General features: G+C 37.9%; 1 protein-coding gene and 1 long non-coding RNA gene across 2 annotated transcripts in view; one reads left to right on the forward strand and one right to left on the reverse strand.

Annotated features, from left to right (window-relative positions):
* Positions 1–19,652, forward strand: part of LOC147371202 (bifunctional heparan sulfate N-deacetylase/N-sulfotransferase 3) — a 176,133-nt gene that overhangs the window by 92,111 nt on the left and 64,370 nt on the right. The window contains exon 5 of the mRNA XM_086407268.1: positions 2,720–2,848. Within this exon, the coding sequence (XP_086263394.1) occupies positions 2,720–2,848 (129 nt within the window). The remainder of the gene's footprint in view (positions 1–2,719; positions 2,849–19,652) is intronic.
* LOC147371203 (uncharacterized) overlaps positions 1–19,652 on the reverse strand; it is a 116,884-nt gene that overhangs the window by 3,300 nt on the left and 93,932 nt on the right. The window lies entirely within an intron of this gene.

Raw genomic sequence — 19,652 nt, forward strand, 5'->3', positions numbered from 1 at the left:
TGAGCCATCAGGGAAGCCCTAACTCAGGCCTTACATATAGGATATTGGCTTTAGGTCCATTAGCGGAGATTCTTGGAAAGGCAATGGCAACCCACTCCAGTACTCTTGCCTGGAAAATACCATGGACGGAAGAGCCTGGTAGGCTGCAGTCCATGGGGTCGCTAAGAGTCGGACATGACTGAGCGACTTCACTTCCACTTTTCACTTTCATGCATTGGAGAAGGAAATGGCAACCCACTCCAGTGTTCTTGCCTGGAGAATCCCAGGGACGGGGAGCCTGGTGGGCTGCCATCTTTGGGGTGGCATAGAGTCGGACATGACTGAAGCAACTTAGCAGCAGCAGCAGCAGCAGCGGAGATTCTTGTGATTATGGTTTTCATAACCATCTCCTAGTTAGTTAGGATCAGCAGCTATAAGGTTTCCAGGGGCTTATCAATATATGAGAGTTTGAATTTGATAGTGTTACACTCCCAGAAACAGTTCTAGAGAGCAGAATGCCTAAAACCTCTCTTATTCCTTATCTAACACAAGAGAGCTATTTCTGGAAACATGTTCAGTGTCCTGTAGCACTGGAATTAGGGAGCAAAGCAATGGGATATGAGCCTCCTACACACGCATGGTCTCCTCAGCCTCCTTCGGTGGCCCACTGACCCTCGTAGGGCTCACAGTGACTCTCATCCTCTCAGCAACCATGATCCTCCCCACAGTTGCAGGGTAAAGCCTAACACTTCCTCTTCCCTCTGTTCAAATACACTTCTGTCTCTCTCCATTGCATAGAATCAGCTAGATAATCAAGTCCCAAAGTTGGCTCTTTATGTTACCACAGTTTTTCAAGCAAGATATTCAAACTAAATCCTAAAAGTGACTCAGAATCATGCATATTTAAAATGTAAAATTAACCTGGCATTTAATTACATGTAGGCATTTCATTATTTAGCTTTGGGATAATTCTCTTTACCTTCCATACACTTTAAATCCTTCTTGAATATAAAGGATATACCATTGTGTTCTCCCACCTGGACTTGCATAGAATTTTGAATTGGTATTTGTGAAATAACTGCTATTTCCAGGAAATTGTATTTCCATAAGTTATTAAGGAATATATTTGATTTGGTTAGAATATTTTGGCACTTAGTTCTCTTTTGTTGTTGATTCTGTGTATAACATTATGAGAATATATAATGCTTTTAAACATAAACATCATCAGAGCTAATACTCTGCAATTAATCTGAAGTTCTCTGAATGATCTCATCAAGATAAAATAGCTTCTAAGGATATAACTTTAACCAGTTTACCAAAATAAATAGGATATGTTCAGTTTTGATTTACACAGCAATATATAATATATTGATTGAGCTGAGAATCATGTTTTCTAATAAAACTTTCAAGGACTAGATTGAAATTTATTATAATGCATATTCAAATGAAAGAAAAAGAGCCAGTATATTTCTAGGGAATTGCAAAGCATGGGGAGTCCTGTACAGTAATATTTTGACAACACTAACTGAACCAACTGTGCTTTAAGAATTAAGACAGAAAAAACTGAAGATTGATTACTTAGGACAATAAGCTGAAGACTTGCCTTTTTAAAATTCTGTAAAACTTGTATCTCTCCTAAATATATTCATTTATTTTCTACCACTTCAAGTGAATAATGATAAATGCAGATGATAAAGAGGTCATTAAATAAAATTTAGCTAAAGATTATAGCATCTTGCACAGCTTTTGCTCACCCTTTTAGAATTATACTGCCATTTTACCAGGAAAGTTGTAAGAATTTGAAAAAAAAATTCTTATCATAAATATGTATAATTGAAATACATAATGGCTCTATATACAAAAGATAAAAGAATACTTTTTACTAAGTGACCTTTTTATCATTTTGTTTGTGATACATTATAAAAATTGCTAACCAAATGCATAATCTCTTTCTTTCTCTTGGAACTGGCAGTCTTCAGACTTAGAATCTGGGGCTGTTACTACAACCTACAGTGGTCCTGTCAGAGTAGAGCAGAAACTATGACTTGTGTCTCAAATATTTGTTCTAATTTGAAATGTTATTTCCTAAGACTCATATTAGGTTACTAATTGACTTCATTTTCTAATGCATGTGTAGAATTTGATAGAAGTATTATCCTTAAATTTTTTGCCGTACTAGAATTACAATGTATAGCACAGGCAAATCCAATATGTTTAAATTTCATTTTTACTTTTTTTGTTTTATTTCATAAGATGCTGGAACATACTAGGTTTCATAACAGAAGTAATGACTTGGAGATTTAAAATAGATAAGTGGCTAAAATAATTCAAAGTCTGTCTTAGTTTTCATATAGTTCTTCCACTGTCTTCAGTATTCCTCCCATAGTGATCTCATCCCCACTTTCCAAATTATGAAAGAACTGGGGGATGAAGGATCTCAGAGATAAAGAATCCACCTGCAATGCAGGAGACTCAGGTTCGATCCCCGTGTTGGGAAGATCCCCTGGAAAAGGAATGGCAACCCATTTCGGTATTCTTGCCTGGGAAATCCCACAGACAAAGGAGCCTGGCAGGCTATAGTCCATGGGGTCGCAAGAGTTGGACATGACTTGGCCACTAAACCACCACAGTAAAGAGTTGAATAATGACACCAACTTTATCTTCCATGAGGGAAGAAGCTATGTCAGCATATTAATTGATTGAAGGGAACTTTTTCCTTACTTGCTCGTTCTTCCTTCAGGTTCTTCCGAGACAAACCTGTGGGCTTTTCACTCACACGATTTTCTATAAAGAATATCCAGGAGGTCCTAAAGAGCTGGACAAGAGTATTCAGGGAGGTGAACTTTTCTTCACTGTGGTCCTCAACCCAGTAAGTACTTTGAGCTTTTCTTCAAATAGATAATGAAAAGTGACAAAACAGATGAAAAACAGGCCAGGGTTTTGGTAGTTATCAGCCAAGTCAATATGAAGGCTCAGTTATAAAACAGTAATTAATAACTAAATGGAACCACATTTAGTAATGGGGGCAAACTAATTCTTCAAGTAGTAATGAGATGAGGAACTTACAGAAGAACCAAGGAAGGGCTCTAGCAAGCCCTTCTCTGCATTGGAAAGTGATCAAAATTCAGATATTCTTGCTTTTATGCAGAATAAAATTTTCACCTATGAAACTCTTCTGTTCCTAATGGGACCAGTTTTTCATTTAGGTGACTATACCTCTATTTTTATCTTACTTAAAGTAAAAGTAGAAGTGAAATGGGAGAGGAATTAGGTAAGCAAATAGGGTCATTGCTGAAACATTCATGTTAGATCTTGTTTTGCTCTGTCTCAGGCCAGGGCAGAGCAGCCTCTTCTGTCGGGCTACTACTATTCTTTCTCCTTTACTTCTTAATAGCAAGATGCCAGCTCCCAAAGGAACCATTTGTATTTATTTCTGTTTGAGGCAAGTGTCATAGAGTTTATGAGGAATAACTAATGGAAGTAAGGTGTATAAGGAAAAGAAGGGATTTTTATTTCCCTTCTGAAAATCACTGATATAAAATGTAAACCTGTGTTTATTTATTGTAAATTTGTCCCTAATGTCAGCAATATTCAAGATTTTTTAAAAAATGTAATTATCCAAATGAGAAAAAAAGTTCTAAGAACCCTCTCTTGACCTTAATTTTACCAGTCTTGCAATCAAAATTGCAGATATTTTTCATTGTCTACTAGTATTCAATAGCTAACTATTTCTCAGCTCCTAGAAAATGAGATAGAAGTAAGTAAGGGTAACTCATCTTTGGGCAAAATCAACACATATATCCAAAAATCACTATAGTCTGAATTTGTATGGCATTTGGCCTTTGGGAAGTTTATTAACCTTCCTACTGGCCAAAATATAAATAATTCTGATTTATATATCATAAATAACCTGGTTCTCTATCTTCTTTACAAATAGAAGTCTCTTTGGAATCATCTCATATGGTTTTCTTCTTTTTTTCCCTCAGTTCAACCCAAAGAGTTAAACCAATGCCTGATTGTAAACTGAAAACTCAGTTAAAATATTCTTAATATGGTAACATTATCACCATAATTTTAAGACTCCTTAATCTACAATCTGTAAAATTCTAATGTTTTCTATTTCCTTTCATCAAAGAGCAGTAGGACTGTGAACAGGTAATCGCTTATTTGATTTTTTTAAACAACAGTTGCTTTGGCACTTAAGAAATTCTTAGTAGTATTGTAATTTCAGAACTTTCTAAACCAAATTAGTTGTATTTAACATAGAAGAATTCAAAACTAGATCATTCATGACCAATTGTTGTTGTTGTTCAGTTGCTAGGTCATGTCTAACTCTTTGTGACCCCATGAACTGCAGCATGCCAGGTTTTCCTGTCTTTCACTATCTCCCAGAGTTTGCTCAAACTCATGTCCATTGAGTTGGTGATGCCATCCAACCATCTCATCCTCTGTCACCCCCTTCTCCTCTTGCCCTCAATCTTTCCCAGTATCAGGGTCTTTTCCAGTGAGTCAGCTCTTCACATCAGGTGGTCAAAGTATTGGAGCTTCAGCTTCAGCACCAGTCCTTCCAATGACTATTCAGGGTTGATTTCCTTGAGGATTGACTGGTTGGATCTCCTTGCAGTCCAAGGGACTCTCAAGAGTCTTCTCCAGCACCACAATTCGAAAGCATCAATTCTCCAGTACTCAGTCTTCTTTATGGTCCAGCTCTCACATCCACATGGAATGTGGAAAAACCATAGCTTTGACTATATGGACCTTTGTCAGCAACGTGATGTCTCCACTTTTTAATACACTGTCTAGATTTGTCATAGCTTTTCTTCCAAGGAGAACTGTCTTTTAATTTCATGGCTTCAGTCACTGTCCACAGTGATTTTGGAGTCTAGGAAAATAAAATCTGTCACTGTTTCCACTTTTCTCCCATCAACTTGCCATGAAATGATGGGACCAGATGCCATGATCTTCATTTTTTGAATGTTAAGCTTTAAGCCAGGTTTTTCACTCTCCTCTTTCACCCTCATCAAGAGGCTCTTTAGTTTCTCTTTGCTTTCTGCCATTAGGGTGGTATCATCTGCAAATCTGAGGTTGCTGATATTTCTCCTAGTGATCTTCATTCCAGCTTGGGATTCATCCAGCCCAACATTTCACCTGATGTACTTTGTAAATAGGCAGGGTGATAAGATAAAGCCTTGATGTACTCCTTTCCCAATTTGGAACCAGTCCATTATTCCATGTCCAGTTCTAGCTGTTACTTCTTGACCTGAATACAGGTTCCTAAGGAGGCAGGTAAGGTGGTCTGGTATTCCCATCTCTTTAAGAATTTTCCACAGTTTGTTGTGATCCACACAGTCTAAGGCTTTAGTCAATGAGGCAGAAGTATATATTTTTTTAATTCCCTTGCTTTTTCTATAATCCAACCAATGTTAGCAATTTGATTTCTGGTTCCTCTGCCTTTTCTAAATCCAGCTTATACATCTGGAAGTTCTCGGTTCATATACTGTTGAAGCCTAACTTGAAGGATATTGAGCATTACCTTGCTAGCATGTGAAATTAGCACAACTGTAGAGTAGTTTGAACATTCTCTGGCATTTCCTTTGGGATTGAAATGAAAACTGACCTTTTCTAGTCCTGTGGCCACTGGTGAGTTTTCCAAATTTGCTAGCATATTGACAACAGTACTTTAACACCATCATATTTTAGGATTTTTAAATAGCTCAGCTGGAATTCCATCACCTCCACTAGCTTTGTTCATAATAAGGCTTCCTAAAGCCTGCTAGGCTTCACCCTCCAGGATGTCTGGCTCTAGTGAGTGACCACACCATGGTGGTTATCTGGGTCATTAAGACCTTGTTTGTACAGTTCTTCTGTGTATTCTTGCCACTTCTTAATCTCTTCTACTTCTGTTAGGTCCATACCACTTCTGTCCTTTATTGTGCCCATCTTTGTATGAAATGTTCCCTTGGTATCTCCAATTTCCTTGACGATATCCCAAGTCTTTCCCATTTTATTGTTTCCTCTATTTCTTTGCATTGGTCATGTCCAATATATTTACAAATATTTATTTTTTACTAATTAAAAACCGTATTATTATCTTAACTGAAAAAAATCTCATAGTAAAGCTTATGTTAATCTTGAACACTAATTTGGACTAAACTAACTGAACAAACCCTTCAAATGTTTAGCAAAGTTTGCTACTTTTCAGGCCTTTATCAGTAACCTTTGGCAAATTTGTCTTGCTGAGGAGATTCACAGGGAATAAACAGGAGAAAAAAACTTCCCAAAACTTGTTCTTTTCTGATTCAGAAAAGCTTCAGTAGACAATTACTTTCAGATAAATCCTGGGATTCAAAATAAATGACAGACCTTGTTAGATACCAAAATATATTCAAGGAATCCAAATTAACTTCATCTGGCACGCAAACTCCAATTTTTGGAAGCAACTGTAGTTCCCTAGAGACTTGCGGTTAAGAAGCGCGCTTCTAGACTCAGCCCACGTCTTAGCCAAGGGAGGACTACTATCATTAGTTAGCAAGGGCTGCTGGCAGAACGGAGTGAGGAGTGTTTCCCACGGCCTGTTTCCCATGAATTCTCCATCCCGAAATAAAATGTCTGGATAAAGTTTGTGTTAAAATTAAGAAAGGTCCTACTGTATAACACATGGAACTCTGCTCAGTGTCATATGGCAGCCTGGATATGGAAGGGGAGTTTGGGGGAGAAGGATACATGTATATGTATTGCTGAGTCCCCTTGCTGTTCACCTGAAACTATCACAACATTGTTAACTGGCTATGCCCCAAAACAAAATACAGAGTTTTTTTAAAAAAGAAAAGAAGATGAAACGTCCAGGTACAAGTAGGCATGCTAGTAATTTAGCACATGACACTTTTTAAGGACTGAATGAGAATGAGAAATTCTGATAGAATCAAGTAGTTATTAGCTACAGGAAAGAAAAAAATTATACTAGATTTGAAAGATAGTAATTATGAGCTTCAGTAATACTCCAGACCTTGATAAGAAGTCATATTTCAAGAGGGAGGAGCCAAGATGGCGGAGGAGTAGGACGGGGAGAACACTTTCTCCCCCACAAATTCATCAAAAGAGCATTTAAACGTCGAGTAAATTCCACAAAACAACTTCTGAATGCCGGCAGAGGACATCAGGCACCGAGAAAAGCAACCCAACTCTTCGAAAGGAGAGAGAAGAAATACAGCTCCACCCACCAGAACACCGACACAAGCTTCCCTAACCAGGAAACCTTGACAAGCCACCTGTACAAACCCACACACAGTGAGGAAACGCCACAATAAAGAGAACTCCACAAACTGCCAGAATACAGAAAGGACACCCCAAACTCAGCAATTTAAACAAGATGAAGAGACAGAGGAATACTCAGCAGATAAAGGAACAGGATAAATGCCCACCAAACCAAACAAAAGAGGAAGAGATAGGGAATCTACCTGATAAAGAATTCCGAATAATGATAGTGAAATTGATCCAAAATCTTGAAACTAAAATGGAATCACAGATAAATAGCCTGGAGACAAGGATTGAGAAGATGCAAGAAAGGTTTAACAAGGACCTAGAAGAAATAAAAAAGAGTCAATATATAATGAATAATGCAATAAGTGAAATTAAAAACACTCTGGAGGCAACAAATAGTAGAATAACAGAGGCAGAAGACAGGATTAGTGAATTAGAAGATAGAATGGTAGAAATAAATGAATCAGAGAGGATAAAAGAAAAACGAATTAAAAGAAATGAGGACAATCTCAGAGACCTCCAGGACAATATTAAACGCTACAACATTCGAATCATAGGGGTTCCAGAAGAAGAAGACAAAAAGAAAGACCATGAGAAAATACTTGAGGAGATAATAGTGGAAAACTTCCCTAAAATGGGGAAGGAAATAATCACCCAAGTCCAAGAAACCCAGAGAGTACCAAACAGGATAAACCCAAGGAGAAACACCCCAAGACACATATTAATCAAATTAACAAAGATCAAACACAAAGAACAAATATTAAAAGCAGCAAGGGAAAAACAACAAATAACACACAAGGGAATTCCCATAAGGATAACAGCTGATCTTTCAATAGAAACTCTTCAAGCCAGGAGGGAATGGCAAGACATACTTAAAATGATGAAAGAAAATAACCTACAGCCCAGATTATTGTACCCAGCAAGGATCTCATTCAAGTATGAAGGAGAAATCAAAAGCTTTTCAGACAAGCAAAAGCTGAGAGAATTCTGCACCACCAAACCAGCTCTCCAACAAATACTAAAGGATATTCTCTAGACAGGAAACACAAAAACGGTGTATAAACTCGAACCCAAAACAATAAAGTAAATGGCAACGGGAACATACTTATCAGTAATTACCTTAAATGTAAATGGGTTGAATGCCCCAACCAAAAGACAAAGACTGGCTGAATGGATACAAAAACAAGACCCCTACATATGTTGTCTACAAGAGACCCACCTCAAAACAGGGGACACATACAGACTGAAAGTGAAGGGCTGGAAAAAGATTTTCCATGCAAATAGGGACCAAAAGAAAGCAGGAGTAGCAATACTCATATCAGATAAAATAGACTTTAAAACAAAGGCTGTGAAAAGAGACAAAGAAGGTCACTACATAATGATCAAAGGATCAATCCAAGAAGAAGATATAACAATTATAAATATATATGCACCCAACACGGGAGCACCACAGTACGTAAGACAAATGCTAACAAGTATGAAAGGAGAAATTAACAATAACACAATAATAGTGGGAGACTTTAATACCCCACTTACACCTATGGATAGATCAACTAAACAGAAAATTAACAAGGAAACACAAACTTTAAACGATACAATAGACCAGTTAGACCTAATTGATATCTATAGGTCATTTCATCCCAAAACAATGAATTTCACCTTTTTCTCAAGCGCACATGGAACCTTCTCCAGGATAGATCACATGCTGGGCCATAAAGCTAGCCTTGGTAAATTCAAAAAAATAGAAATCATTCCAAGCATTTTTTCTGACCACAATGCAGTAAGATTAGATCTCAATTACAGGAGAAAAACTATTAAAAATTCCAACATATGGAGGCTGAACAACACGCTGCTGAATAACCAACAAATCACAGAAGAAATCAAAAAAGAAATCAAAATTTGCATAGAAACGAATGAAAATGAAAACACAACAACCCAAAACCTGTGGGACACGGTAAAAGCAGTCCTAAGGGGAAAGTTCATAGCAATACAGGCACACCTCAAGAAACAAGAAAAAAGTCAAATAAATAACCTAACTCTACACCTAAAGCAACTAGAAAAGGAAGAAATGAAGAACCCCAGGGTTAGTAGAAGGAAAGAAATCTTAAAAATTAGAGCAGAAATAAATGCAAAAGAAACAAAAGAGACCATAGCAAAAATCAACAAAACCAAAAGCTGGTTCTTTGAAAGGATAAATAAAATTGACAAACCATTAGCCAGACTCATCAAGAAACAAAGGGAGAAAAATCAAATCAACAAAATTAGAAACAAAAATGGAGAGATCACAACAGACAACACAGAAATACAAAGGATCATAAGAGACTACTATCAACAATTATATGCCAATAAAATGGACAACGTGGAAGAAATGGACAAATTCTTAGAAAAGTACAACTTTCCAAAACTGGACCAGGAAGAAATAGAAAATCTTAACAGACCCATCACAAGCATGGAAATTGAAACTGTAATCAAAAATCTTCCAGCAAACAAAAGCCCCGGTCCAGACGGCTTCACAGCTGAATTCTACCAAAAATTTAGAGAAGAGCTGACACCTATCCTGCTCAAACTCTTCCAGAAAATTGCAGAGGAAGGTAAACTTCCAAACTCATTCTATGAGGCCACCATCACCCTAATACCAAAACCTGACAAAGATCCCACAAAAAAAGAAAACTACAGGCCAATATCACTGATGAACATAGATGCAAAAATCCTTAACAAAATTCTAGCAATCAGAATCCAACAACACATTAAAAAGATCATACACCATGATCAAGTGGGCTTTATCCCAGGGATGCAAGGATTCTTCAATATCCGCAAATCAATCAATGTAATACACCACATTAACAAATTGAAAAATAAAAACCATATGATTATCTCAATAGATGCAGAGAAAGCCTTTGACAAAATTCAACATCCATTTATGATAAAAACTCTCCAGAAAGCAGGAATAGAAGGAACATACCTCAACATAATAAAAGCTATATATGACAAACCCACAGCAAACATTATCCTCAATGGTGAAAAATTGAAAGCATTTCCTCTAAAGTCAGGAACAAGACAAGGGTGCCCACTTTCACCATTACTATTCAACATAGTTTGGGAAGTTTTGGCCACAGCAATCAGAGCAGAAAAAGAAATAAAAGGAATCCAAATTGGAAAAGAAGAAGTAAAACTCTCACTATTTGCAGATGACATGATCCTCTACATAGAAAACCCTAAAGACTCCACCAGAAAATTACTAGAAATAATCAATGACTACAGTAAAGTTGCAGGATATAAAATCAACACACAGAAATCCCTTGCATTCCTATACACTAATAATGAGAAAACAGAAAGAGAAATTAAGGAAACAATTCCATTCACCATTGCAACGGAAAGAATAAAATACTTAGGAATATATCTACCTAAAGAAACTAAAGACCTATATATAGAAAACTATAAAACACTGGTGAAAGAAATCAAAGAGGACACTAATAGATGGAGAAATATACCATGTTCATGGATTGGAAGAATCAATATAGTGAAAATGAGTATACTACCCAAAGCAATTTATAGATTCAACGCAATCCCTATCAAGCTACCAACAGTATTCTTCACAGAGCTAGAACAAATAATTTCACAATTTGTATGGAAATACAAAAAACCTCGAATAGCCAAAGCGATCTTGAGAAAGAAGAATGGAACTGGAGGAATCAACCTACCTGACTTCAGGCTCTACTACAAAGCCACAGTTATCAAGACAGTATGGTACTGGCACAAAGACAGAAATATTGATCAATGGAATAAAATAGAAAGCCCAGAGATAAATCCACGCACATATGGACACCTTATCTTCGACAAAGGAGGCAAGAATATACAATGGATTAAAGACAATCTCTTTAACAAGTGGTGCTGGGAAATCTGGTCAACCACTTGTAAAAGAATGAAACTAGAACACTTTCTAACACCATACACAAAAATAAACTCAAAATGGATTAAAGATCTAAACGTAAGACCAGAAACTATAAAACTCCTAGAGGAGAACATAGGCAAAACACTCTCCGACATACATCACAGCAGGATCCTCTATGATCCACCTCCCAGAATATTGGAAATAAAAGCAAAAATAAACAAATGGGACCTAATTAACCTTAAAAGCTTCTGCACATCAAAGGAAACTATTAGCAAGGTGAAAAGACAGCCTTCAGAATGGGAGAAAATAATAGCAAATGAAGCAACCGACAAACAACTAATCTCAAAAATATACAAGCAACTCCTACAGCTCAACTCCAGAAAAATAAACGACCCAATCAAAAAATGGGCCAAAGAACTAAATAGACATTTCTCCAAAAAAGACATACAGATGGCTAACAAACACATGAAAAGATGCTCAACATCACTCATTATCAGAGAAATGCAAATCAAAACCACTATGAGGTACCATTTCACACCAGTCAGAATGGCTGCGATCCAAAAGTCTACAAATAATAAATGCTGGAGAGGGTGTGGAGAAAAGGGAACCCTTTTACACTGTTGGTGGGAATGCAAACTAGTACAGCCACTATGGAGAACAGTGTGGAGATTCCTTAAAAAACTGGAAATACAACTGCCTTATGATCCAGCAACCCCACTGCTGGGCATACACACTGAGGAAACCAGAAGGGAAAGAGACACGTGTACCCCAATGTTCATCGCAGCACTGTTTATAATAGCCAAGACATGGAAGCAACCTAGATGTCCATCAGCAGATGAATGGATAAGAAAGCTGTGGTACATATACACAATGGAGTATTACTCAGCCATTAAAAAGAATACATTTGAATCAGTTCTAATGAGGTGGATGAAACTGGAGCCTATTATACAGAGTGAAGTAAGCCAGAAGGAAAAACATAAATACAGTATACTAACGCATATATATGGAATTTAGAAAGATGGTAACAATAAGCCTGTGTACGAGACAGCAAAAGAGACTCTGATGTATAGAACAGTCTTATGGACTCTGTTGGAGAGGGAGAGGGTGGGAAGATTTGGGAGAATGGCAATGAAACATGTAAAATATCATGTAGGAAACGAGTTGCCAGTCCAGGTTCGATGCATGATGCTGGATGCTTGGGGCTGGTGCACTGGGACGGCCCAGAGGGATGGTATGGGGAGGGAGGAGGGAGGAGGGTTCGGGATGGGGAACACATGTATACCTGTGGCGGATTCATTTTGATATTTGGCAAAACTAATACAATTATGTAAAGTTTAAAAATAAAATAAAATTAGAGAAAAAAAAAAAAAAAAAGAAGAAAGACCCAGTGAAAATATATAAATAAATATAAAAAAAATAAAAAAAAAAAAAGAAGTCATATTTCATATGTGAATGAATGAAATTTAGTGTCCAACAGTGGGGTAGGGGTACTACAAGAGCAAATTGTGTTCCCCCCACAGTGGAATACATTCAGCCATTAAGAAATACATTGTATAATAATTTTTAATGATATAGAAAATATTTATATTTAATGAAAAAAGTAAGTTATTAGAAAACTAGATGTGAGCATGCAACTAAACTAGAATGAATTCAGCAGAATGTTAACAATGGTTGCCCCGGATCATAAGAGTACAGATGATTTTCGCTCATTTGCCTAATTTTTATAGGTCTACATTGAACATGTATACTCTTAAAACCAGCACACACACATAAAATGTTACATTAAAGACAACAATAATAAAGAATTATGTAACACTAACAGTGAAGGATATAAAATGTAATTATTTATTTAGTGATATATCAGAGGGAGAATTAGTATTTACTCATTGCAGTTGTTCCCTATCTGTCCCATGTCACCTAACACCTGCCTCGCTGCACAGTTATTTGTGTACATATATAGCACCTTTTCTCCTACATGAGAGGACATTCTTGCAGAATGATCTTTGTGTCTTTCATTTTTGTGCTTCCCATGGTATCTGGATTAATGTTTTAAATCTAGTAATAGGTCACTAAATGTTTTCTAAATGATTAACTAAACGCAAAAATAGCTATGTTTTAGGACCATCGCTTGATTTAGGGGCAGATCCAAATGTGAGTTACAATAAGCCTGGTTTTAATATAACTACATTCTAGCAGATTCTCTGCTTTCAAGAGAAAGAAATTCAGGATCCAGGAAATTTTTACGGGGCCCTAAATGTTTGGCAGGTTTTTACAAGTGATGATGAATTAGCCTGACGTGGAACAATGGATAATTAAAGCTGGAAAGAACCACAAAATTCCTCTACTTGATCACCCAATTTTAGACTCAAGACCACGCCTGTGTTTTTCTGAAGAGAACCTCAGCCTTCGTGACTCTGGGTTCGGTGCTTCCACCACTGCAACACACTGCTTCTGCACTCCTGGGTAAACTGGCCTTGATGTGATGCACGTCACCTCTGAATAGGACTCAGTTACCTGGTACCAGGAAAATGTGCAAATGGCTTAAAATTTCTGGCCATTGTCTAGAAAAAGCAACCCATTTTTTGAGTGAAAAACAAAAAATAAGTGCTTTTGAAAAAAAGCTATAATATGCAGTTATAGCTAAGGAAAAATGTCAAATGTACTTTTAAAGAACTATGAATAATAAACTATATATTTTTGTCTTAAAACAATAAATCTTATTAACATTACATGTAACAAAACATTTAAAACAATTTTTGTTCTATTAAATTTAGACTTTTAAATTTGCAAAGCCAAAAGACACTTTATTTCATTTGTTTCCTACTTTCCATATTAGCCCTATTTTTCTATCAGTGTTCTTCATGACTAACTGGTATTATATAATTACTTGCCACTGTGAAATTAAGAATAATCCAAGAAAGCATGATCAAATCTTTTTGATTCTACAGTTAAGAAAAATAGGAATATTGTAAATTCTCAACTCATTGAAATGGATATTTTTAAGAAATTAGATATTAAAGAAATAAATATTGTGTTATTCTTTGTTTAATCCTTTCATAGTTTCACATAACTTATAAACAAACAAAAAACCTTTAACTTGGAAAAAATTAAGCCTGGCTCCTACACACCTTTATGGTTTCTTTTTTCAATAATCTCATATATCCACCTTTCACGCCACGCATACAGAAGAATTTGTAGTTCCCTATATAGGACCTGTTATCTCATTCTCTGCCTTCAAGTGCCTCTACCTCAGCTAGCATACCTTCCAGAAAATCTGAGCTTATTTATCATCTTTTTATAGAAAAATTCCCCCAACTCTCCAGTTTCTCTTGAACATGGCATAACCGTAACATAACTGGCCCCCAATATGGTAATCAATTATCTTTATCATCCAATAGTTTGTGCATTCCTTAATAGAAAGCATCATATTTTATTCCATTTTTTAATCGATATATTGCAAAATTTTATTGCATAGTAGACTCAATAAATGACAGTGGATTAACATACATGCATATATGTATACTGTCTTTGAATCTGAAGAAAAATCTAGGTGCCTTGGAAATACCCACTCACAGAATTCATTTGACTTAAGAGTTTGCATTACTGTGCTTTCATTTCTCCCAACATGCCATTCAGGGATATCCTTTTGAAAGTCATTAACATTATGAAAGGGCTTCCCTTGTGGATCAGCTGGTAAAGAATCTGCCTGCAATGCAGGAGACATGGGTTCAATCCCTGGGTTGGGAAGATCCCCAACCAGGAGAAGGGAAAGCCTACCCACTCCAGTATTCTGGCCTGGAGAACTATACACAGTCCATGGGGTTGTATATAATGCTCAAACTACCACACAAGTACACTAATCTCACACGCTAGCAAAGTAATGCTCAAAATTCCCCAAGCCAGGCTTCAGCAATACGTGAACCATGAACTTCCAGATGTTCAAGCTGGTTTTAGAAAAGGCAGAGGAACCAGAGATCAAATTGCCAACATCCACTGGATCATCAAAAAAGCAAGAGAGTTCCAGAAAGACATCTATTTCTGCTTTATTGGCTATGCCAAAGCCTTTGACTGTGTGGATCACAATAAACTATGGAAAATTCTGAAAGAGATGGGAATACCAGACCACCTGACCTGCCTCTTGAGAAATCTGTATGCAGATCAGGAAGCAACAGTTAGAACTAGACATGGAACAACAGACAGTTTCCAAATAGGGAAAGGAGTATGTCAAGGCTGTATTTTTGTCACTGTGCTTATTTAACTTATATACAGAGTACATCATGAGAAACGCTGGGCTGGAAGAAGCATAAGCTGGAATCAAGATTGCTGGAAGAATATCAATAACGTCAAATATGCAGATAACACCACCCTTATGGCAGAAAGTGAAGAGGAACTAAAGAGCCTCTTAATGAAAGTGAAAGAGGAGAGTGAAAAAGTTGGCTTAAAGCTCAACACTCAGAAAACTAAGATCATGGCATCCAGTCCCATCACTTCATGGCAAATAGATGGAGAAACAGTGGAAACAGTGTCAGACTTTATTTTCTTGAGCTCCCAAATCACTGCAGATGGTGACTACAGCCATGAAATAAAACGATGCTTACTCCTTGGAAGAAAAGTTATGACCAATCTAGACAGCATATTAAAAACAGAGACATTAGTTTGCCAACAAAGATCTGTCTAGTCAAGGCTATTGTTTTTCCAGTGGTCATGTATGGATGTGAGAGCTGGACTATAAAGAAAGCTGAGCACCACAAGAATTGATGCTTTTGAATTGTGGGGCTGGAAAAGACTCTCGAGAGTCCCTTGGACTGCAAGGAGATCCAACCAGTCCATCCTAAAGGAAATCAGTCCTGAATATTCATTGGAAGGACTGATGCTGAAGCTGAAACTCCAATACTTTGGCCACCTGATGCGAAGAACTGATTCATTTGAAAAGACTGTGATTCTAGGAAAGATTGAAGGCAGGAGGAGAAGGAGACATCAGAGGATAAGATGGTTGGATGGCATCACCGACTCGATGGACATGAGTTTGAGTAAACTCCGGGAGCTGGTGATGGACAGGCTGATGGACATTTGGTGATGCAGCCTGGCGTGCTGCAGTCCATGGGGTCACAAAGAGTCAGACACAGCTGAGCGACTGAACTGAACTGAACTTTATGAAAAGATCATCAGTTTCATGCACAGGAAGAAAAATCCAAGGTTAAAAGTACTGAGATACCACTTCTTATCCACCATATTGTCAAAAATTCAAAAGACTGATAAAATATTCTGTTAACAAGGCTGTGGGAAAACATATACTCTCATACATCATAGTGGTGCAGAGTGGTGCAACCTCTAAGGAGAGAATGTGAAATGTTACAGCCACTATGGAAAACAGAATGGAGTTTCCTGAAAAAATTAAAAATAGGACTACCATATGTAGGACTACCATATGGTCAGTCCAGTCTGGAGAAGGGCATGGCAACTCACTCCAGTATTCTTGCCTGGAGAATCCCATGGACAGAGGAGCCTGGTGGGCTACAGTCCGTAGGGTCACAAAGAGTCAGACATGACTGGAATGACTTAGCACACGTATGATCCAGCAATCTTACTTTTGGATATTTGTCCAGAAGAATTGAAAATGAGATCTTAAAGAGATACTGGCTATTGAATGTTCACTGCAGCATTATTTGCAATAGCCAAGAAATGTCCTTTGACAGATGAATGAATAAAGAAAATATGGTATATATGTACAGTAGAATATTATTCAGCCTTAAAAAGGAAGAAAATCCTATCATAGGCTACAACATGAATGAAACTTGAGGACAAATACAGCATAAATCCATTTCTTGAGGTGTCTGAAGTAGTCAGAGTCATAGAAACCAAGTGGAATGATGGCTGCCAGGGGCTAGAGGGAGAAGAAGATGGAGAGTTGCTCTTCAGTGGGTATAGAGTTCTAGCTATGCAAGATGAGAAGTTCTAGACATCTGCTGTACAACCCTGTGTACATACTATACTGTACATTAAATAATTTGCTAAGAGGGTAGATTTCATGTTTTTTTTTTACCACATTTTTTCTAAAAGTGAAAGAACTTTAAAAGATACCTTTTTATCTTTCTGACAGTACATTTTTTTAAGGGGCAGTTGGATTTTTTAGTCTCTTTGTACCTCCCAGAATTTGTCCCAGCTGTGATTTTTTTTTAGTATTTATTTTTATTTATTTGGCTGTGACACATCTTCATGGTGGCATGTGGCATATCTAGTTTGAGCATGCAGACTCTTAGTTGCAGCATGTAGGATCCTGATCCCCAATGAGGGACTGAACTCACACCCCCTGAATGGGAAGCATGGAGTCCCAGCCGCTGGACCACCAGAGAAATCCCTTGACAGTACATTTTAACCATAAATTTAACCATGTAAAAACAATCTCACAAGTCCAAAATCTGGTATATTCTATAAAACAAATGTCCTGGAGTTTTCAAAAAAATATGTTTGAAAAAAATTAAAGAAGAGGGATCATTCTAGTTTAAAAAAAACTAAAAGATATAATCTGTGCTGTGCTTAGTCTCTCAGTCATATCTGACTCTTTGCAACCCCATGGACTATAGCCTGCCAGGCTCCTCTGTCCATGGGGATTTTCTAGGCAAGAATACTGGAGTGGGTTGCCATGCCCTTCTCCAGGGGATCTTCCCAACCTAGGGATCAAACCCAGGTTTCCTGCATTGCAGGCGGATTCTTTACCATCTGAGGAAGCCCAAAAGACATAAGAACCTAATACAATTTCTAAATCTTAAGCCTTCATTCAATCTTGAATTTTTAAAAAATATATATCTGTAAAAGTCATTTTCCTAGTTAATACTTCTGGGTAACAAAGTGTCCCCAAAACACAATGGCTTCAAAAGAAAACAGTAATTATTATGTCATGACTCATGGTTTCCATCGGTCAGAATTCAGGGAGGGCTGCACACGGTGAAGATTCTGGTCTCCAGTGTCTCTTGAGGCTGCAGTCAGATGGTGACTAGAGCTGAAAACTTGGCGGCTGGAACAGCTGCTAGCTGGCAGGGCATCTCCTCACTGGAGGCTCTTTTCTTGCTGTTTGCTTTTAATTAATTTCTTTATTTTAATTGGATGATAATTATTTTACAGTATCACGATGGCTTCTGCCATACATCACTATGAACTGGCCATAGGTATACATGTGCCCCCCATCCTGAACCCAGCCTCCCACCTCTCTCTCCCCACTCCCCTCTAGGTTGTCCCAGAGCTCCGGCTTTGGGTGCCCTCCTTCATGCATCAAGCTTGAACTCACGCTGGTTACCTGTTTCACGTATGATAATGTATATGTTTGATGCTATTCTCTCCAATCATCCCACCCTCTCCTTTGTGACATCTCCCCCAGGCTTCTAGGGGCTTCCTCACAGCAAAAAGCCCTCAGGCACTCACACAGAACTCATCAAGTGTCAGGATGACCAAGGCAGAAGCAGAACTGCCTGGGGTTCAGAAGTCACAGCAGCATGTCTGCTCACATGCTGCTTGCCTGCATTCAGAGGGAGGAGAATTTGATTCCACCTCTCCACGAGGGAGTGACAGAATTTTAGGAGAGAAACTGGTGGGGCGGGGCGCATCTTTGGAAAATATGATTTATCACAGACAACTATGGAACAAATAGAGCAATTTAAATAGGAACTAGACAATAGATGATATTGAATTAATTATGTCTTCTTAGACATTGGAGAAGGCAGTGGCAACCCACTCCAGTACTCTTGCCTGGAAAATCCCATGGGCGGAGGAGCCTAGTAGGCTGCAGTCCATGGGGTTGCGAAGAGTTGGACACAACTGAGCGACTTCACTTTCACTTTTCACTTTCATGCATTGGAGAAGGAAATGGCAACCCACTCCAGTGTTCTTGCCTGGAGAATCCCAGGGATGGGGGAGCCTGGTGGGCTGCCGTCTATGGGGTCGTACAGAGTCAGACACGACTGAAGCGACTTAGCAGCAGCAGCAGACATGATTATATTTGATTTTATAGTGTTCTTAGATGATGCATGCTAAGGATTTAGTGGCAGTGTTTTACTATCTGCAACTTATTTTCAAGTGGTTTAGCAAAATAAGAGGTACATTTAAAGGAGAAACAAAGAAAATACCAAGCAAATGGAGTGAAATGTAAGCAGCTGGAGAATAGATAAAGGATATACAGATGTTCATTGTCCTAATTTTTTGCTTTTCTATAGGCTTATAACATGCTCCTCAAGTAACTGAGTGGGGAGTAATGTAAGTCAGGTCATATTATGTCTCTGCTCACATCTTCCAGACCTCCTTCTTCAGTGTAGAAGCCTGACTCCTTACCGTGACCTACAGGACCCCGTGGGAACTGAACCCTTACCTCCCTGATATTACCTCCAGGCAGAGGGAGCAGCAAGTACAAAAACCCCATAAGTGTGCTTGGTGTGTTTTAGGAACAGCAGATAGTTTACAATATTCTATTTTAATTGCTGCCTCTCAAGCATCTTCTCCACAAACCCCTATGTACCACATCTCAGAGAGC

Source organism: Bos grunniens, chromosome 6 (genome assembly GCF_055505025.1).
Source record: "Bos grunniens cultivar Pamir isolate PY7600 chromosome 6, Bosgru_T2T1.0, whole genome shotgun sequence".
Lineage (NCBI taxonomy): Eukaryota > Metazoa > Chordata > Mammalia > Artiodactyla > Bovidae > Bos > Bos grunniens.